A 22,209-nucleotide genomic window follows, 5' to 3' on the forward strand; every position below is an offset into this window, starting at 1 on the left:
ACTGCGTCTGTATGAACCCCTCTCTCTCTCAGTGCAGTGTTAATGTACTGGAGTGTCCAGTCAGTGTGTCTGTATGAACCCCTCTCTCTCTCAGTACAGTGTTCATGTATTAGACTCGCACATAAGCAGCAGTGCCCACTGGTTGTCATGGACAGAGGTCTTAGTTGATTCTTCTTCCTGCCTCTGCTGGGGAGCATGGGAACTAGTTTTTTTTCTCCACAGACTGCAACCTGCGTCTACAGTATAACTGTAGAACTGAGCTCATTTATCATTTAATTTCAAACACAAAGAGATTTATTGGCATAACTTATGAGTTTTAGTGTTTCCAAAGTACAATCAAACATTTACAGAAATTTACAGTACAGATATATCATAGGACATTTACAAACCTCACATGCAACATTATTGTGGGATATTTATATACTGTTGAGGAACTCACAGTGTTTGAGGATAGACTGTGCAATTTGTAATCACATTTACAACTCAAGTTCAGTAATACAACAGTATAACTATTAAGGGTTAAAAAGTGCTGAAACATTTTTGTAACAGTTTAATTCTTGTGCAGCTCTGCACTGACAGTTTGGGCAGAGGGGCATTAAGCTGTGTTTTTCTGTGCTAAAGCCCATCTCCACTAATCCCAGAGCCCTTCATTAAAACACTGAGGGGCAGCGTCTGCTGGAAATCCTGTCTGTGAGCAGAAGTGAGTCATGGGGCTCACAGACTGAGCTCTCTCTCAGAACACCCAGACTCTGTTGTGTAGGACAACTGTCTCTTGCCAAGTCTCTCTCTTTGTAAAAGAGTCCAGCTGGTTTCCAAGTGCAGAAAGGAGATTCAGTGTAAGGGACCAGCTCTCTGGCACATCAGCTTCTCCGTACAGGAGTGAGAGATGTGTTACACCTCCCACACCCACTCCCAAACTCCCACAGCCACTCTGAGTTTGTTACCGTCCTGCTGTGATGGAGCCAAACCGTGATCTTCTCCCAGTCTACAGGAATGGCCCTCAAGAAGCTCACAGGGAGGAGAGGAGATGTTTCTTCTGCTGATACTGGTACTGGGCCCCAGGATCTGCTCCAGTCAGGGAGTTTGGCTGAAAAGCACCACTGTTGTGTTGAAGATGGGAGCAGCTGTGCTTGTGGAGAGAGAGAGAGGAGAAGGGATGGAAGATAAAAGACTAGAGAGAAAGAGAGGACACAGAGAGAGCATTGTGAGCTCTCGATCTCAACAAACCCCTCCTTCACAGAGGCGGGCCTGCTCTCTGGTCGTCATGGTGACGCAGGCATTTGAAAAGCATTGTGGGAGAAGACCCACTTCCTGCTTCCTCCTAGATCATCTCCAGGAAGTCTACTGCTCATCAAAGCTGTGGCTGTTACAGGAGATGGCAGGGTGTAGATCATTTAGTCCTGTTGTTCAGCTCCAAGCTCAGGGTGTTCAGAGTCCAGACAAGCCTCCTTCACCTCCAGACACTGGAAACACAAAGAGAGAGCCGTGTGTCAGTGTGCCGTACAGACAGAGGGTCAGTGATGTAGGAGAGAGACTTTCGGTGTGATCAGGACTTACAGTTTGGGGGCTCCATCTCTTTACTGTGTCTCCTCCTGACAGGCACTCTTCCAGCTCCTCTCTCTTCCTCCTCTTCTACATCGACCATTTTCTTGGCCGACTTCCTCTTCTCTATCTTCTGCAGAAGTTTTCTGTCCATCATGTAAGGAAAGACACTCATTTCTGCCACCATGTCCTCTATCTTCTCCAGCAGCTCTGTGACCTGAGTGCGGTCACCCCTGTTCTTGTTGTTGAGAACATGATACCTGTTCCCACACTTCTCCACCAGCCACTGGAGCTCCTCTCCTCCTCTCTCAATGTGCTGCTCAATGGTTGTGTCTGTCAGCTCATCCCCCCAGGTGAACAGCAGTATTGTGTGTCTCCAGACTCTCTCACTGAGAAGCTCCAGATGTTCCTTCTCTACTCTCCTCTGTTTCTCTCTCAGTGTGATGAGAGGGATCACCAGGAGGAGAGCGTGGGGTCCTGGGGGACACAGAGACACGCTGTACACAGTCTCTTGTTTGACCTGCTCTGAGGTTGACTTTATATTATCCCACTCCCACCCTGGAGTGTCGACCACAGTGATCTTCCTCCCAGCTACTTCACCCTGTCTCTTCTCACACTCCTCAGTTACTCCCTCAGTGTCAAACTCCTCTCTGCCCAGGATGGTGTTTCCTGCTGAGCTCTTCCCAGCCTTTTCACACCCTAGAAGCACAATGTTCAGCTTCAACAGACGAGCAGCTGCTGGGATCTCTGGACGGGGAGTTTCTCCTGGGCTTCTCACTGGATCAGCAACCAAACAAGACAACATCAGTGTTAGAGCTTGTAGTGTTTCAGGGCACAAGAACTAAATCATTTTTTCAGCTGTTCAGCCACTATAGTACTTAAAGGGGATGAAACAAACTCTGCTGTGTGCTTAATTGAAACAAACATGTCAATAAAACAAGCAGATTCTGGGATCTGAGTGCAGAAGATTTAAGTTCCCTTATGTTGACTCCTTTATCAAAAACATCAAAAACTACAGCTTTTGGAGTTTAAAAGACATAAACCAAGATGAACAGAAATGTTATGACAAAAAAGAAAGCAAAGTGAAGAAGAAAGAAATTCAAATAAGAACCACTGCATAGAGACAAAATAAAAATCACAAGATGCAAGACCTCTCTTCAATCTTGACACGATTGCATGTATGCAGTCCAAACTACACAATTCTCTGGAATTTGCAGTTTTACCTCTTAAACTGGGCATCTACCTCCTGCCTTCCTGCTGGGGTACTTACTCTGACCCGGCTCCAGGCTCTGAGGCTGGGAGGACTCCTGTAGCTCCTTCACTCTCCTCTGCAGCTCCCCTTCCCACCTCTCCTGGATCTCCGCCTCCTTTCTCTGTAGCCTCCTGTCGTACTCCTCTCTCAGCCCTTCCTCCCACTGCCTCCTCAGCTCCTCCGTCCTGCTCCTCTCCTCCTGCGCCTCTCGCTGCTGCTCCCTGTATCTCTCCTCCAGCTCCTGCTCTCTCTGACGGTGCTCCCTCTCCAACTGCTGCCTCAGCTCCTCCGCCCTCCTCCTCTGCTCATCCTCCAGTTCCTGCCTCAGCTCTGCCTCCCTCTGCTGCTGCCTCAGTTTCAGCTCCTCCGTCTGCCTCTGCAGCTCCTGCCTGCCCTGCTCTCTCATCCTCTCCTCGTAGTGGAGTCTGAGCTCTGCCAGTCTGCTCTGCTCCTCCAGTGAGTATCTCTGCTCCAGCTCCTCCACTCTCCTGAGCTCCTCAGCCTTCCTCAGCTCCAGCTCCTGCTCCCTCTGCCTGCGATCCTCCTCCAGCTGCCTCCTCAGCTCCTCCTCTCTCTTCCTCTGCTCCTCCTCCTGCTCCTTCCTCTTCTCCTCCATCTCCCTCTGCTGCTGCTGCTCCAGCTCCTGAACTCTCCCCTGCAGTCTCTCTTCATACAGCTGCTTGATCTCGTCCACCTTCCTCCACAGCCCTTCTTCACACCTCTGCTGGGCCTCCCCGCGGTCTTGGCCTCTGTGCTGCTGCCTCAGCTCCTCTATCTTCCTCTCCTGCTCTTCTTCAAGCTCCCTCTTCACGGCCTCCATCCGCTCCCTCAGTCTCTCTGCACACCGGGTCCTGGTCTCCACCACCTTCCTCAGCTGCTCCTCAGTGAGTTTCAGGATGGTCTCCTGCACCCTCCTGTGCTGCTCCTGGTATCTGAGCTCCATCTGCTCAGCTCTGCTGCGCTGCTCCTCCTCGTACCTGCGCAGGAGCTCCTGGTGCTGCGTCCTGTAGCAGAGCTTGATCTCCTCCGTCTTCTCACACTGCTCCTGCTCCAGCCTCTGCCTCTGCTCCTGGTACTGCAGCTGCAGCTCCTGCTCCTTCCTGCGCAGTGTCTCCTCCTGCTCTCTCCTGAGAGCCTCCAGCTGCCTGCGCTGCTCCTCTCCCTGCCTGCGTCTCAGCTCCTCCAGCCGGCGCCTCTGCTGCTCCTCGTGCTCCTCCTTCAGCTGCTCCGCTCTCCTCCTCTGCTCTTCCTCACTCCTGCGTCTCAGCTCCTCTGTCTTCTGACGCAGTTCTGCCTCGTACTCCTCTCTCAGCTCATGCACTTTCTTCAGAAACTCCTCCCTCTCCTTCCTGCCCTCCTCCTCCTCCCTGTATCTGTTCTCTCTTTCTCTCAGCCTCTCCTCTGCATCCTGGTCCACAAAGAAGTCCCTATTGTTTCTGGCCACCATGTCCTCGATCTTCTCCAGCAGCTGTGTGACCTGAGTGCGGTCGCCCGTGTCCATATTGTTGAGAACATGATACCTGTTCCCACAGCTCTCCAAGAGCTGCTGCAGGTCTCTCCCCTGTGTGTCAATGTACTGCTCCACTGTCTCCTGTCCCAGACTGTCCCCGTGGGTGAAGAGGACGATAGTGTGATTCAGGACAGCCTCCCCAAACACCTCGGTCACGGTCAGCAGGGCTCCCTTCTCCTCGTCCGTGAAGCGTCTGGCCCGCAGCACCAGCAGGAAAGCGTGGGGTCCTGGGGAGGACAGCAGCAGGCACCTCCGGACCTCCAGACACACGTCCCTCTGGCGCCCCCTGCTGTCCAGGAGGTCTGGCGTGTCGATGACGGAGAGCTGCCTCCCAGCAGCCTCCCCCCTGCGTCTCTCGCAGGCCTGGGTGACCGCAGACAGGCTGGGCCGGGAGGGGAACTGTGTGCTGCCCAGGAGGGTGTTTCCTGCTGCGCTCTTCCCAGCACCAGTCCTGCCCAGCAGCACCAGTCTCAGCTCAGAGGGGCGGGGCTGGAATCTGGGTTCGACTTCACTCACTGCAACAGGAGGAGAGACAGGAGCATCAGGGAGGTGACACATGAGAGAAGACCAGTCCAGTGTCCCCGTCACTATACTGGGGCATCAGGACCCACACAGACCGCAGGCTGAGAGCGCCCCCTGCTGGTCCCACACACACCTCTCCCAGCAGTAGCCTTAGTGTTTTCCCAGGAGTCTCCCCTCCAGGTACTGGCCAGGCTCACCCCTGCTGGGCTCCAGTGGGGGCTGCCAGCTGGGAGTTGCAGGGTGATAGGGCTGCTGGCCATTATGAAAGAAATTTACATCTGGGAATTATTCTTGGGCATCATGCCCAGAGTCGGCACAAGTACATCGTCCACCCTGACTCTGAACATCAGTGTTCCCCAGTGCTGCAAACTCAGCCCTCTCCTCTGCTCCCTGTTCACCCACGACTGCGTCTCCAGGAACAAGACAAACTCCATCATCACGTTTGCGGACGATACAACGATCATCAGCTTGATCACGAACGGTGATGAGTCCGCCTACAGGGAGGAGGTAGAAACGCTGACAGCATGGTGTCAGGAGAGCAGCCTCTCTCTGAACACCAGCAGAACTAAGGAGCTGATGGTGGACCACAGGAACAGACCAGGCACCCATTCACATCAGTGGGTCCGCAGTGGTCCAGATTCTCAAATTCCTAGGTGTCAACATCACAGGCGACCTGACCTGGACCCACCACACCAACCCCGTAGACAAGACAGCGCCTGTTCTTTCTCCCCAGACTGAAGAAGTTCAGCCTGCCTTCACGCATCCTGACCAGCTTCTACAGCTGCACCACTGAGAGCATCCTAACCGGCTGCACCACTGCCTGGTGTGGTAACTGCTCCGCCCACGAGCTCAGGGTCCTCCAGAGGGTGGTGACACTGGCTCAGAACACTACCGGCTGCGCTACTGAACACACAGGATAACTACTGTGTTAGATGCCTCAAGAAGGCTAGGTCCATCCTCAGGGACCCCAGTCACCCTAAACACAACCTGCTCTCTCTACTACCATCTGGAAAACGGTACTGAAGTATCAGACCAAGACCACCAGGTGTCAGAACAGCTTCTTCCCCCAGGCAGTAAGACTGCTGAACAGCCAACCACAGCAGACACCTGCAGTTACCTCCTTGAACTGACAGGGGGCACTGGCACTCTCAGGACACCTACGAAGAGCACTAAATACCTCCTTCCCTGTACCTTACTACTGTCAAGACACCTCAATACCTCCTACCCTGTACCCTACTAATGTCAGGAGACCTAAATACCTCCTATACTTGTGTTAGTTTCACACAATCTGTGAATTGCAATTGTGTAATCTACTGTATCCCAATGTTAACCCCTATAAATTCCTGTCCTCCAAGTCTTCTATCTCTCTTAACGAGCCTTTAATCGATTCCAATGCTGACAACACCGCTGTGTGCTGTACTGTTCGTGCATCGATCAATAAACCTTGATTGATTGAGTGTTGGTCCGACAGTCTTGAGGAACAGATTACAGAGACTGAGCTGCTGTGTGATGGATTAAATCTCATCTCCCTGAGAGAAAACAGTTCAATTACAGCACAGAGGATTTAAACAGACACAGATCTGTGTGCCACTGTGTTAGTAACGCAGTACAGAGTGGAGCACGGTATGATTTTAATTCCTAACAGGACACAAGATGGTTGAATCTCTCAGTCTGATGAGCAGTAAGATCAGTGACTCAGTAATACAGCACCAATCACACTCACTGGCAGGAGGGATGATGTCTTTACTGTTCCTACTCTTGACAGGCAGTCTGGGCTCCTCTGTCTCTTTCTCCAGCTCCTCTTCCTTCAGTGTCTTTCTCATCTTCTCCTTCAGCTCCTCTTCTCTCCTGCTCCACTCCTCCTCCAACCTCTGTCTCAACTCCTCTGTGTCTCTCTGTCTCTGCTCCTCCCTCTGTCTGATATATTTCTCTAGTTCAGTGTTTATTTCTTTGATGTTAGTGGTGAAGTACTGCCCATAGTTTCCTGCCACCATGTCCTCTATCTTCTCCAGCAGCTCTGTGACCTGAGTGCGGTCGCCCCTGTTCTTGTTGTTGAGAACATGATACCTGTTCCCACACTTCTCCACCATCCACTGGAGCTCCTTCCCTCCTGTCTCAATGTGCTGCTCAATGGTTGTTTCTCTCAGTCTGTCCCCCCAGGTGAACAGCACTATTGTGTGTCTCCAGACTCTCTCACTGAGAAGCTCCAGATGTTCCTTCACTGATCTCCAGTCTGTGTCTGAGTTCAGATTAATCACCAGGAGGAGAGTGTGGGGTCCTGGGGGACACAGAGACACACTGCGCACAACCTCCTCTCTGACACACTTTGGATCAGCCCTTATAAAAGAGGAACCCCAGCCTTGAGTGTCGACCACAGTGATCTTCCTCCCAGCTACTTCACCCTGTCTCTTCTCACACTCCTTAGTTTCTCCCTCAGTGTCAAACTCCTCTCTGCCCAGGATGGTGTTTCCTGCTGAGCTCTTCCCAGACCATCTCTGGCCCAGCAGCACGATCCTGATCTCTGAGAGACGCTGTGGTGCCTCATGGGCATCAGCCTGTCCCTCCCCTGTCAGAGAGAAAGATCACAGATTAATTACGTGATAAAGTTCTCATCACAGATATCTTCACCACTCATCCCATTTAAAATTCACAATAAAAACTTTTCTATATCTTTTCTATTGTCCCTGCCCTGTGAGAGAGGAAAATCACAGATTATTGAGATTATTTTTCTGTGTATTCTCTGTGGTATACAAAAATGTTCTGTTAATGTTATGTAATGTTAATCAGACTGTATTCTTACAACATTGTTATTCTGTATTCTTACAATTTATATAAAATATATGTATTTTTAACTGTTCTCTCAATAGTACATGTTTATTTTTCATCAGGATTTTGTTTCTTAGAATAATTTAACCTCACTGAAAGGTCAGATTTCTCTCATCTGATAAACAACACAGACATTTTTCCAATGTCTTCCTTGCTCATCTTTACCAAGGGTGCCAATACTTCTGGAGAGCCCTGTAGAGTCCCACTAACACTCTGAGTGTCCAGTGGCAGTTCAGACACATATGGGACTCCTGTGTTCAGAATGAACCTTTATACCACCTTATTTTAAAAATACATGTAAAAACTGTAAAATAATTCAGTCCATCCTGATTCTTCAGTAGTGAGTCTAAAATGTCACATTTCATAAAGACATGTTTGGGACTCAGCCACCTGGCTGGGAAATCTCTGTGTTATATAGTTGAACCAGAAAGTGAACTTATGTAATTGTATTGGTACAATAGACTCTTTATTCCTTTATTCAATCAAAATTGAAAAACCTTGGAGTTATATTTGATTCTGGCTTAACATTCGACCCTTCTTTGCAGCAGGTCTCCCTGGTAGGCCAGCGACACGCACAGATGGCCAAGAACAACCCAGGACTCAAGGGGGCGTGCTCAAACTTGTGACCGGTGCCGTACACGGTGTGTTATTGTAATATTGTAATGTACATGATAAATAATTACATCCGTCTTCTCCCGAATTGACTACTGTAATGCTCTACTCGCTGGGGTATCAAAATCTACTCTGAACAAACTGCAGTCTGTCCAAACCTCAGCAGCCAGAATCCTGACGAGGTCTGGTGCAAGCGACCACATCACTCCTATCCTGGAGTCCCTGCACTGGCATCCAGTTAAATTCTGTGTGGACTTTAAAATCCTCACGCTCACCTGTAAGGCTCCGCATGGCTTGGCACCTCAGTACCTGTCTGAACTATTATCGCCCTACTCTCCACCTCACAACCTTCGCTCTGCTAATTCTGCTCTCCTTATTGTCCCCCAAACCTGTCTACACTCTTTGGATGACAGGGCCTTCTCCTGCTCTGCACCCAAGCTCTGAACTCTCTCCCCAAGGATATCAGAGAGTCACCTTCTCTAAACTCCTTCAGATCCAGACTCCAAACCCTCTTCTTCAGAAAAGCCTTTACTGAACTGGTTCCATTCTTCACCCCTCTGCTCTTCTTAGTACCACCATCCACAGTCTCCTCTGTGTACTGTAATTGTGTTTTATCTTGTGTATTCTTCTTATTTATTATTGTCATCCTGTAAAGCGCTTTGAGAAGCCACCTTTAAAGGCACTATATAAAATAAAGTTTATTATAAAATAAAGTTTATTATTATTTATTATTATTATTCCACCTTATTTTAAAAATACATATTGGGACTCAGCCACCTGGCTGGGAAATGTGTTGTATAGTTTCAAACCGCTTAGAAACTATCTATTGTGATCCACACTGAAGAGAACTAGCATGATGTTAGTTTAAAAAGAGTGAAACTGACAAGCTGGAGGAACTGAGTCTCTTTAGTCTGAAGGGAGTGTCCCACACTGACAGGGTGAAGATAGCGAACCATAAATATATACAAAATAATCAACATCCTCAGAGACAGTCAGTCATCATTAAAGACCAGTTAGATATTGACACCTCAGAGCTCCTCAGAATTAACACTGAAACTCAAAACAACACTAAGACTTAAAATCAGGAGTGGGAGGCTCTACTGTACACAGAGGGGGGTGGGAGGGGGGAACAAGCTGCCCAGTCAGGACAGGAGAAACAGCTGCACGAGAACCTGGAATCACTACTAATTATGGGCCAAATAAATTCCTCTGTTGTTCATCTGTACTGATTCCTCTCTGGTATTATCAGCTGTACAATAAACACGGCCTCTGAGCAACAAACAGGAAACGATCATATCTGAGCGTTTCTGAGCATCATGAATACTAACAGTGTGAATCCAATACCATCAGCACACAGTCAGGTTTTACATCAATCATTCTACCTTAAATAAACACCTGATTAAAATATTCAGTGAATTCCAAACAGCTTGAGTTTACAGTACCGATCTCTGATCGCTGACAAGAGAAAGTGAAAGTAAAACAGTTTCTGTCTCTCTCCTAGTTCAGACCCTGTGTGTCTGATACACAGAACACACTCTCAGCAGACAGGAAGACACTTCTCCAGCTGCTGCTGTGCTCTGTGACAGAGAAGAGACCCTCAGTGACTCCCTCACGGACACTCTGACAGGCAGAACAAGAGAAAACTCACCAGGGCTGAGCGCTGAGCTCTCAGACGCCATCTCTCTCCTTCTCTTCCTGCTGATCTGAGGGAGAAGGACTTCCTGTTCTCTTCAGGTAAAGGTGAGCTCACCTGAGCGATGAAGACTCTGCTCTGGCGCCACCTGGTGGATCAGTACAAATGAAACTTAATAAACCGCCAGGAAAATGCATAACGCGTCTCTTCACTCAGGAAACATTCAACATGAAAATACTTTTCACGTGTAAACTCTCATGTGACTCGTGTTGTTCCAGTAACAGGCAGGCTCTGTCAATCCATCAGCTGCTGCAGGTGAAAGGCTCAGGAAATCCAGAAATTTTAAAAGTAACTGAGACAAATCGCACGAGTGTGTCTTAAATACAATGATTAACTGCGAATAGACTGAAAAAGACTCCGTTTTAAACTCACTTCCCCTGTGAACCTGCAGCACTGAGTCAGTGTTTTCTGAAATGTGCTCGTATTTAGAAGAGCTAATACTTCATATGTGCATTAAACACATACTCTTTTGGGGAACAAACGTGCAAAAACAATTTAAAAGAAACGAGTAGTATTTAGGATTTAGAGAAACAGGTAAAAACATCACCAAGGATCTCAGAGAGTCTCCTTCCCTGAGGTCTTTCACATCCAGACTCTAAACCTTCCTCAATAAAAGAGTTTTAATTTCACGGGTCCTGTGTCAATCTGCTGTTTCCTCTCGGTGCGGAGTCTTCCTCTGCAGAGCACGATAAAAAGCCTCTTTTAAAGGCGCTATACGATTTGAATGTCCATCTTCCATCTCACTTCAGGGTTGTTAATTTACCTGCGCAGAAATGAGGAAGTATATATATATAAACAAACTCCGTGTGTACAAACAGTCAATCGTGCTGTTTTTCGAGAGTTTCTCTACAAAGCTGTATTCCAGACCACACGGATCAGGAGAGAGAAATTGTTCGGGGATGTATAAACGGTTTAAAAGAAACGGAGATGTTTTAAACAGACTCCGCTGTATGATGAGCTTTCAGGAGCTGATCCTATATCCTGAAAGCGTGACTTGCGAGCAATTTCCCGATTTCAGGACCAAAAATCCAACATTTCTCGCTACACCAACACACCGTGAGAAGAGAGGAGAGTTCAGAAGTCTCTCCTGACAGTCGGAGCGGCCGGGCCGGCGCTCTGACCCGCTCCAGCAGGACTGCAGGCTCCGGTCCGCAGGTCCGAGCGCAGTTTACAGGAAAGGAGCGGAACCGGAGGAACCGGGACTCGGGAATGCGGAGGAACTGGAGGCGCCGCTGGGAGCGAGAGCCGTAATACTGCGAGAATAGGAGCCTCCGCAGCCTGAGAGATTCGCGCGTCCAGGACCCGCCTCGCCCGGCTCTCGCAGGGAAACCCTGTACGTCCACGGAGAGGACGGGCGGGTTCCACGAGTGTACGTGCCTAGACCACTGTAAAGAGTTTCCTCTGTGGGGCTGCCGTGTACTGGTGGTGATCGAGGCTCCAATAAATGCGGGGACTTCTATAGTAGAGATAGAACGTTAGGAGAGCTGACAGGTGTGTCTGTACGGGACTCCTATAGTAGAGATGAGACGGTAGGAGAGCTGACAGGTGTGTCTGTACGGGACTCCTATAGTAGAGATGAGATGGTAGGAGAGCTGACAGGTGTGTCTGTACGGGACTCCTATAGTAGAGATGAGATGGTAGGAGAGCTGACAGGTGTGTCTATAGGGACTCCTATAGTAGAGATGAGACGGTAGGGGAGCTGACAGGTGTGTCTGTACGGGACTCCTATAGTAGAGATGAGACGGTAGGAGAGCTGACAGGTGTGTCTGTACGGGACTCCTATAGTAGAGATGAGACGGTAGGAGAGCTGACAGGTGTGTCTATAGGGACTCCTATAGTAGAGATGAGACGGTAGGAGAGCTGACAGGTGTGTCTGTACGGGACTCCTATAGTAGAGACGAGACGGTAGGAGAGCTGACAGGTGTGTCTGTACGGGACTCCTATAGTAGAGACGAGACGGTAGGAGAGCTGACAGGTGTGTCTGTACGGGACTCCTATAGTAGAGACGAGACGGTAGGAGAGCTGACAGGTGTGTCTGTACGGGACTCCTATAGTAGAGACGAGACGGTAGGAGAGCTGACAGGTGTGTCTGTACGGGACTCCTATAGTAGAGACGAGACGGTAGGAGAGCTGACAGGTGTGTCTGTACGGGACTCCTATAGTAGAGACGAGACGGTAGGAGAGCTGACAGGTGTGTCTGTACGGGACTCCTATAGTAGAGATGAGACGGTAGGAGAGCTGACAGGTGTGTCTATACGGGACTCCTATAGTAGAGATAAGACGGTAGGAGAGCTGACAGGTGTGTCTATACGGGACTCCTATAGTAGAGATGAGACGGTAGGAGAGCTGACAGGTGTGTCTGTACGGGACTCCTATAGTAGAGATGAGACGGTAGGAGAGCTGACAGGTGTGTCTATACGGGACTCCTATAGTAGAGATGAGACGGTAGGAGAGCTGACAGGTGTGTCTGTACGGGACTCCTATAGTAGAGATGAGACGGTAGGAGAGCTGACAGGTGTGTCTGTACGGGACTCCTATAGTAGAGATGAGACGGTAGGAGAGCTGACAGGTGTGTCTGTACGGGACTCCTATAGTAGAGATGAGACGGTAGGAGAGCTGACAGGTGTGTCTGTACGGGACTCCTATAGTAGAGATGAGACGGTAGGAGAGCTGACAGGTGTGTCTATAGGGACTCCTATAGTAGAGATGAGACGGTAGGAGAGCTGACAGGTGTGTCTATACGGGACTCCTATAGTAGAGATGAGACGGTAGGAGAGCTGACAGGTGTGTCTATATTGGACTCCTATAGTAGAGATGAGACGGTAGGAGAGCTGACAGGTGTGTCTGTACGGGACTCTTATAGTAGAGATAAGACTGTAGGAGAGCTGACAGGTGTGTCGATACGGAGATTTAACTGTGTGTGTGTAGCAGTTATTGAATATGAATGTGTGGTTTATTTTGTATTGTATTGAGAGCAAACAATTATATCAGCAAACAAACTTAAATGAAATAAATTTCGACACAATATAATCTGTATTTTAATAAACACATGAGGGAGTGGGATAGGTTTTGTGACATGTTATAAATGGTACATACTGTGATGTGTTATACTGTACCTGGGCAATAGAGTGATGTGCGATGTTTTTCTTGTTTCCTGTAATAGAATTAATGTTTTTATTTTCTTCTTTTTTTCTTACTCTTCTCTTTAAATGTACAGGAGTGCTGGGTGTCCATACAAAATTCCCTCAAGGGACAATAAAATCTTATCTACAGTATATCATGATTAGATGTTACATCAGCTACAATTGTGTTTATACTGTGTGCATGTGGTGATGGGTATCCTACAGACAGGACTCACTACAGTCTATAACAGCACAGACTCATTTATATACACTGTGTGCTTGTTGTGATGGGTATCCTACAGCTACAAACACAACACACAGGTGTCACAGGTGTGGAGGTAAAGACCTTTCCTGGAGGTATAAACACTTACTTTGGTTCTGCGAACTTCATCAGGCTCATCTCCCCCTGAGAGTGAGTCCCCAGTCTCAGGTATCCAGAGTGACAGATGTGTCTGTCTCAGTATCACAGGTGGTACAAACTGTTGAATACAGCTGTCTGATCTTCTAAGAGGACCTGGCTGCTGTTTTGACACCATCGTCATGATTATGGGCTCGTGATGGATGAGGTGTGATGCTGCTCACTGTGTTTAGAGTCCGCTGTGACTCTCGCGCTGTGCGGACATCTGGGTTCCTCTGCTTGTTCAGGATCCCTGTTTCCTGTATTTTAGAATATTGACTTCATATCGAAGTCTTATCACACTGCTAGAGAAAGTGTGGATCATCTTGGATCAGAAGGGACAGGCAGTGAATCCGAGAGGACTCTGTTCCTGTTATGAACTCATGACTCGCACTGATACTCCTACATCCTCTCCATCTTCGGGAAGGACATCGCCGAGAACATCCTCGTCCGCGTCACGTTTGTGGACGGGAAGGACATCCTTGTCCTGGGCGACATCGAAGCCGCGGGCCTGCCCTGCCGCAAGAACCGGAAGGGCAAAGCGACGCACCTCGACTTTAACAAACACATTTAAACCAACAAAACTACAATTTCACTCAAAATGTCAGACGCAACTGAAATTAAAGTGGCCTTCGAGATCAGTTCAGTGAGCTCAATAATAATCTTTTACACCGAAAGACCCACAATTTCACCACAAACACATGGAGCTTGTGTCTGTGAAGGTGAAGTGTGAGACGATTCTGTCATCAGGAGGGAGGGCCACAGCAGTACAGCAGAGAGAGTCATCACTGTTACCCACATACTCTCACACCGGTCCCATGTAGAACTGCTGTATTAAACTGTCTGGTGAAGAGACGCGTCTGAGACTTCTCATGATCAGGACAGGTCACGGTAAACATGCAGAAAGTGATGGTGAATTCTCGTTTCGCCTGTGTCTTATTTACTCATTGTCAAACATGCCAGTCTGTGTTATTGTGAGTTTTAAAAAGTGGTTGTCGATTTCTTTAAATGTTTCATACAAAAATGCTATTTGGAGAGTAACTAATTAGATATTCCCCTTGACTGAGGATGTGTACAGTCATCCATCAGGACTGGTACATTTAAAAATGACTGGAGAGAGTGCCACCTACAGGCGAAAGGCCACATCACAGCAGCAACGTGTGAACAATAAGACTTTTACATCCAAAAACCACAATATCTCCACAACCCCATAAGCACAATGATAAAGAGACTTTTACACAATTTCACCACAAACCCCCCGAGCTCAATGATAGACACTTTTACACAATTTCACCACAAACCCCCCGAGCTCAATGACAGACACTTTTACACAATTTCACCACAAACAGCCCGAGCTCAACGATAAAAAGACACTTTTACACAACTTTAACCTCAATGATAAATTACCCCGGTGTTGGTGGAGGGGAGTCCTCATTCTGTAAAGCGCGTAGCGTAGAGTGGAGTGTCCAGAAAAGCACTATATGAGTGTATAAGTGTAAGCAATTATTAATATTACACAATTTGACCTCAAACCCCCTGAGCTCAATGATAAAGACACATTTAAACAATTTTACAATAAGTAGACACTTTTACACAATTTTAACTCAAACACCCTGAGCACAATGACAAAAACACACATTTACACAATCTGACCTCAAACCCATCAAGTTCAATGATAAAAAGACACTTTTAAACAATTTCATCACAAACCCCCCGAGCTCAATGATAGACACGTTTACACAATTTTACAATGATAAACCGACATTCTACACAATTTCACCTCAAACCCATCGAGCTCAATGATAAACAGACACTTTTACACAATTTCACCTCAATGATAAACATACACTTTTGACACAATTTCACCTCAAACCCGTCGAGCTCAATGATAGACACTTTTACACAATTTCACCTCAATGATAAACATACACTTTTGACAATTTCACCTCAAACCCGTCGAGCTCAATGATAGACACTTTTACACAATTTCACCTCAATTATAGACACTTTTACACAATTTTACCATGATAAAGACACTTTTACACAATTTCACCACAAACCCTCCGAGCTCAAAGATAAAAAACTTTTATAGTTTTACCTCAAACCCCCTGAGCTCAATGATAGAGACGTTGACACAATTTTACAATAAATCGACATTCTACACAATTTTACCTCAAACTCATTGAACTCAATCATAAACAGACACTTCTTACACAATTTCACCTCAATGATAAACAGACACTTTTACACAATTTTACCTCAAACCCCACGAGCTCAATGATAGAGACACTTTTACACAATTTCACCACAAACCCCTGAGCTCAATGATAAAAAGACACTTTTAAACAATTTCATCAAACCCCCCCCCGAGCTCAATGATAGACACTTTTTACACAATTTTAACCTCAATGATAAAAAGACACTTTACACAATTTTACCTCAAACCCCCTGAGCTCAATGATAAACAGACACTTTTACACAATTTTACCTCAAACTCGTCGAGATCAATGATACAGACACTTTTACACAATTTGACCATGATAGACACTTTTTACACAATTTGACCTCAAACCCACCGAGCTTAACGATAAAAAGACAGTTTTACACAATTTTAACCTCAATGATAAACAGACACTCTTATATCACCACTTACCTTGTTGGTGGTGGAGGGGAGTCCTCATTCTGTAAAGCGTGTACAGTGGAGTGTCCAGAAAAGCACTATGAGTGTAAGCAATTAATATTACACAATTTGACCTCAAACCCCACGAGCTCAATGATAAAGACATATTTACATAATTTTACAATAAGCAGACACTTTTACACAATTTTACCTCAAACACCCGGAGCACAATGACAAAAACACACATTTACACAATCTGACCTCAAACCCATCAAGCTCAATGATAAAGACACGTTTACAGTTTTACAATACGCAGACACTTTTACACAATTTCACCATGATAAAGAGACTTTTACACAATTTCACCACAAAGCCCCCGAGCTCAATGATAGACACTTTTTCACAATTTCACCACAACCCCCCGAGCACAATGAAAAAAGACACTTTTACACAATTTCACCTGAAACCCCCTGAGCTCAATGATAAAAATACACTTTTACACAATTTCACCACAAACCCGCAGAGCACAGTGAAAACGACACTTTTACACAACTTTACCACAAACCCCCCGAACTCAATGATAGACACTTTTACACAATTTTACCTGAAACCCACCGAGCTCCAAGATAAAAAGACACTTTTGACACAATTTTACCTCAAACCCATCGAGCTCAATAATAAAAAGACTTCTACACAATTGTACAATGATAAACCGACACTTTTACACAATTTTACCTCAAACCCATCGAGCTCAAAGGTAAAACACTTTTACACAGTTTTACCTCAAACCCCCTGAGCTCAACGATAAAGACACGTTTACACAATTTTACAATGATAAACCGACACCTTTGACACAATTTTACCTCAAACCCGTCGAGCACAATGATAAACCGACACTTTTGACACAATTTGACCTCAAACCCGTCGAGCTCAATGATAAAGACACACTTTTACACAATTTCACCACAGACATTTTCTCACTCCTATGACTGTTTTCTCATCAGCCTGAGGACTGAACGATTTCAATGAAGAAACGGAGGGACAAGTCGCCACTCACCGCCACAGCCCGGGAAACATCTTCCGTCTCCAACACCAACAGCAAACGTCCTCTCGGTGCGCAGAAACGTCCAGAAACGCGTTGACTTTGGACTCAGTCAAGTTTAACAGGTGTATAAACGTGCTGAAGAGCCCCAGACTGGCGAAAACTCTGTCAGACCGATTATACTGACGCAGTATTATATTACATTAGCGTTACAGCATTGATAGCATATGATATTGATGACCCTGACGCAAACGCACACTTTTCCACCCCTTTGACGCCGATATCTACGTCCGTGAAGAACAAACTGCTGCTCTAGACGACATTATATTTAATAAACACGAATTGAGTGATTGAAACGTGTTCAAACCGCGGTTGACCTGTGGCTTCAGCTCGGCGACGCAGAGACACGGCGTCCATGAGGGCGGGAAAGAAGAAAGCTTGTATATTCTAATAAAAAGCTGACTAAAACCAATTATTAATGATAAAATAAGTTCAAACTCGGGAAACCGCGGCGGGGCAGGAGCCCTCACGGCGGGAAAGGCGGGAAGCGCGACCGTTAGGAATTCAAACTTCAAACGAGACGCGCACCTGCCCCGAGTTCTCGCAGGGACCGCCCCCCTGTCCCCTCTCAGCCAATGGGCTTCCACCACGGTGGAGTAACGTCCCGCCTCAGCCCTCTCCTCCAATGGGCTTAAGGGACACTCGAGTGACGCTCTCGGGAGCCCTCCTCCCCGGGCAGGGTTGTTATAAGCCCTCTGAGTGACTGACCCAGGGTTCACAAGCTGCCCAGGAGGCTCTACTGTACACAGAGAGGGGTGGGAGGGGGGAACAAGCCGATACCCTGGCTCCTCTCAGGAAACTGCTGATGAAGCCGGGATCAATTAACGACCGACTAATTAACGAGCGAGTTGAACCATGTGGGTGTCATTCCCACTGTAGCCCAGCAGCGGGGTGAAGGGCTGCAGGTGACGGCCCATATCCCCCCTCAGAAAAATGACACCTGACTCCCCCGTCTCTGGCCACCTACTGTGTGCGCTTTCAGAAACAGTGACCCGGGTCTGACCCGGTTTAAATCTGGCCGATCCAGCTCGTGGCTCCCTGGTTTGGTACCGACAGAGTGGACTGGGTCGAGACAGCAGGACCGTCAGGCTGCGCTGTTGATCTCAAACCGTCAGGAAGGATAGCGGTCATTTCACACAGACACCAGCGCCAGCAACCCCCAGCAGGAACACGCAGACTCCACACACACAGACACCAGCACCAGCGACCCACAGCAGGAACACGCAGACTCCTCACACACAGACACCAGCACCAGCGACTGCCAACAGAAACACGCAGACTCCACACACACAGACACCAGAGACCCCCAGCAGGAACACACAGACTCCACACACACAGACACCAGCACCAGCGACCCCCAGCAGGAACACGCAGACTCCACACTCACTCTTGTGACACCTCCTGTGGGGTTTACATTGTAAACCAGTGTAAACTGGGACTGGGACCAACCCGGATCAAGACCAGACCTGAGAGCTTCAGGACTCTCTCCCGCTGGTGTCCTTTTCTCTCTCTCTGTCCTGTGTCCTAACAAACCCCACTAATCCCCCGTGTGGGAAAGAGGACCCGCTCGTCCCTCCGGTCCTGTCCCGGTGTCGCAGTCACTGGGACTGGAGCAGCCGGAGAGGAGACGCACTTCCAGAACTTTCCTTCCCGCTCGGCTCTTCCCCTCCTGAGGAAAGAGCATCTTCCCACACAAACAGCCCGTTTCTCTCGGAGACGCCCGCAGCACAGGGGGCCTTTTCCCAGGACACCAGGACTCCCCTCGTCTGCGGAAACACCCGGGAAGAGCCTCCCAGCCAACAGGAGGGGAGTCCCAGTCCTTCCCGGGATTTCCAGGACAGGAGCGGCTCCTCAGCTGGGAATAAAACCGCCCCGAGAGGAGCTCGAGCGCTCGGGCTCGGAGCGTCGCTTAGCAACCGGAGGACGAGCCGGAAGCGGGTTTTGGCGCCAGTTCTGCTCTTTGATGATCGGCTCAGGAGAATAAAGTCGATATAAAAACATAAAAGTCCATTTCTCTCGCTCCTCTGTGGAAGCCGTGTCCGCCAGGGAGTGGAAAGAAAAAAAAACGCGCCGCGGTTTCTCGCCGTTTCGGCTTTAGATCTCGAAATTATGACTTTTCTGACTCGAAATTGCGAGATATAAAGTCCCAATGACCAGAAATAAAGTCGCGATTCTGAGATTGTAAGTCGCCGTTGCGAGATATAAAGTCCCAATGACCAGAAATAAAGTCGCGATTCTGAGATTGTAAGTCGCCGTTGCGAGATATAAAGTCCCAATGACCAGAAATAAAGTCGTGATTCTGAGATTGTAAGTCGCCGTTGCGAGATATAAAGTCCCAATGACCAGAAATAAAGTCGTGATTCTGAGATTGTAAGTCGCCGTTGCGAGATATAAAGTCCCAATGACCAGAAATAAAGTCGTGATTCTGAAATTGTAAGTCACAGTTGCGAGATATAAAGTCCCAATGACCAGAAATAAAGTGATTCTGAGATTGTAAGTCGCCGTTGCGAGATATAAAGTCCCAATGACCAGAAACAAAGTCGTGATTCTGAGATTGTAAGTCGCCGTTGCGAGATATAAAGTCCCAGTTGCCGGACGAGCCGGCAGCGGGTCTGGGCGCCGTAATGAAACGACGTCTTTCATCATCACGTCGGTTTTCCAGCGGCGCTTCAACGTCCTTCTGCACAAGCGAGCGGTGTGTTTCTGCAGCTGCACTCCGGCTGAAGGAGGTGAAAACGCGCTTCTCTTCCAGAAAGGTCTGTGTGTCCGAGCGATCGGCCGGCCTGATGCGCGCAGTGTGGCTGACCGTCGCGCTGAAGCGCCTCTGTCTCTTCCTCAAGACCCCTCATGAGCAGCCCCTCGGACACCCACACCAGACACGCTGTGAGAAGGAGGCACACGCCCCCGCTGGGATCGCAGACACAGCCCGGCCGCCTCACGCCTGTCCTGGCCCACCCTGCCTGGCGCCCGCCGGAAACAGCTGCTCGCCATCTCGGCCACAACCGGCCACTTCCCACCGCGGAGTCCCGGTCAGCGACACTGTGCTCTTATACCGGGTGGGACACCGCCAGACCCACAGCTGGATAGAAACTCACTGTTCCACTGTTACAATTATACACATGTAGTGTGCTCTCTGAAGGCACCAGTTCTGTAGGGTTTGGGCATTTACTGGGACAATTATTAATTGTAGCAGTAAATCACAAAATGATTATTTTGATGGCCTTAGAATCCAACTGTAGAGGTTTTGATGGGTTTACTGAGACAATTATTAATTGTAGCAGTAATCACGAGGTTGTTCGTTGGGGCTTTTAGAAAATCAATCGTCAGAACAACTAACAACGCACACACACGGGTTCAATACACGGGATACATTTATTAATATAACTGTGCACCAAACATATACTAGTCTGCCTGGATAGGGTGAGGGTTATCAATATACAAGGTATATAATCTCGAAGAGATGCAAACACAAAGAGATACACAACAGAGAATATATGTCAATATATATCGTTCGGTTACCAAATCGCTAATCAGTGTTATTACCCACTGTTACTCTAAACTCGGAAGTAAATACATTACTCATGAATTAAATTGATAACAACTTGTGTTGAGGTACAATTGAATTCTCGAGACGCAATGTAGAACATGGGGTTTACTTATCCACTGTGTTTGGATTTGGAGTTTCCCGGCACGAACACCAAACCAGCTGACAGGCTCTGTTGCAGCCTCTGTTGCAGCGGTTGTCCAATGGGCGTTGTGACGGCGTCCTCTGGCTACCGGCCAACCAGTCGAGGTACAGCTCGGAGTAGGACGGGCGGAGGAATCTAACTGCGGCGCGCAGGGCAGTCGTTGCTCCGAGGGGATCTACCAGCAGTCCGGCTGGCTAGTAGAAAGTCTCTATGCACAGAGTGTGACCGCGAGTCCTCACAAGTCACTCTTTTGCCTGGGAAGAAACTGGTTCGTTCCCGGTCCAGCGCTGCTTCTGAATAAGCTATTCAGGTTGTCGACGAGGGTCCAACTGTAGGCTGCCGTTGATCAAGCGGAGCATTCACGTTGGTAGAATTCTGAGTACGTACGGGTTCCTCGGCCTCGCGCTTAGAACAAAGTCCAAGTCCTTTTGCAGACAACAGCAGTTGTCACGTGATTGTCTCTGAGGATGCGCGAAAATGGCCAAGGAGAGCCCAGAACTGAGCTTGCGCTCCCTTTTTGATCAAGACCCAGATGTGTGCTGATTGGTTGAGAGTTTGGCGGGCATTGGAGACCCACGTGGTATTACCACGCCCTGCCAGTCCCTGATTGGTTGGTCAAGGTGAGATATAAGTCACTTACTCTTGACACTTAGGAATGCAGTCCAGATGTCCATTCGGCACTCCCTAGACTGATAGGCGCCAATGCATGACCATTGATCATGATAGCCAGGCTTAGCTAAGTGCATCCCCCTTTGGGAGCTGTCCCTTATCAAAAGAAAACATCTTTAAATCAGCCTGCATGAATAGCTTCTCTGTGGCTGCACCACAGAGAGATGAGGCCTCATTTGGGAAAGCACAGCAACACTTAATTCTGTCTTATTAACAAGCATTGCCGCTACACAACCATGCGATATAACTCAAACAACGCACACACACACAGGTACTATATACACGAGGATACATTTATTAATACATAGAATATGCATATAAACCTAACAGATCTTATCGAGAGGGTTATCAGAATACAAAAGATATATATTCAATCAGTTACAAAGTGTTACACATATCAAGAGGACATACGTTCAGTATGTCATTCATTTAGACCGTTTCGTAAATGAACTTGGTTATAACTTCTACATTAGATACTCAAAACAAGTACATAACTCTTAGGAATTAAATTGATATCAACTGGTTGGGATACCAATTGAATTCTCGAGCTGTAATGCATTGAAGTTGAATACTCATCCAATCTCTGGGGATTCAGATCTCCTGCGGCCTCTCTGGCTCGGTGCCAGGCTGTGCTGTGCGGCTTGCGATGGTGC

General features: G+C 47.8%; 3 protein-coding genes across 3 annotated transcripts in view; 2 read left to right on the forward strand and 1 right to left on the reverse strand.

Annotated features, from left to right (window-relative positions):
- Positions 1 to 22,209, forward strand: part of LOC138243467 (GTPase IMAP family member 4-like) — a 194,051-nt gene that overhangs the window by 76,376 nt on the left and 95,466 nt on the right. The window lies entirely within an intron of this gene.
- LOC138243357 (epithelial discoidin domain-containing receptor 1-like) overlaps positions 1 to 22,209 on the forward strand; it is a 50,466-nt gene that overhangs the window by 16,973 nt on the left and 11,284 nt on the right. The gene's annotated exons all lie outside the window — the stretch shown is intronic.
- Positions 1,547 to 20,189, reverse strand: LOC138243358 (uncharacterized). Its single transcript, XM_069198928.1, has 10 exons — positions 20,138 to 20,189; positions 20,005 to 20,079; positions 13,883 to 13,992; positions 11,079 to 11,210; positions 10,015 to 10,045; positions 6,696 to 7,392; positions 5,632 to 5,683; positions 5,197 to 5,320; positions 2,813 to 4,819; positions 1,547 to 2,319 (listed from the first exon to the last, which is right to left on the reverse strand). Exons 1-10 carry the CDS (start codon positions 20,187 to 20,189, stop codon positions 1,547 to 1,549), a joined length of 4,053 nt encoding a protein of 1,350 aa, XP_069055029.1.

The sequence above is a fragment of the Lepisosteus oculatus genome, chromosome 14, assembly GCF_040954835.1.
Source record: "Lepisosteus oculatus isolate fLepOcu1 chromosome 14, fLepOcu1.hap2, whole genome shotgun sequence".
NCBI classification, from domain to species: domain Eukaryota; kingdom Metazoa; phylum Chordata; class Actinopteri; order Semionotiformes; family Lepisosteidae; genus Lepisosteus; species Lepisosteus oculatus.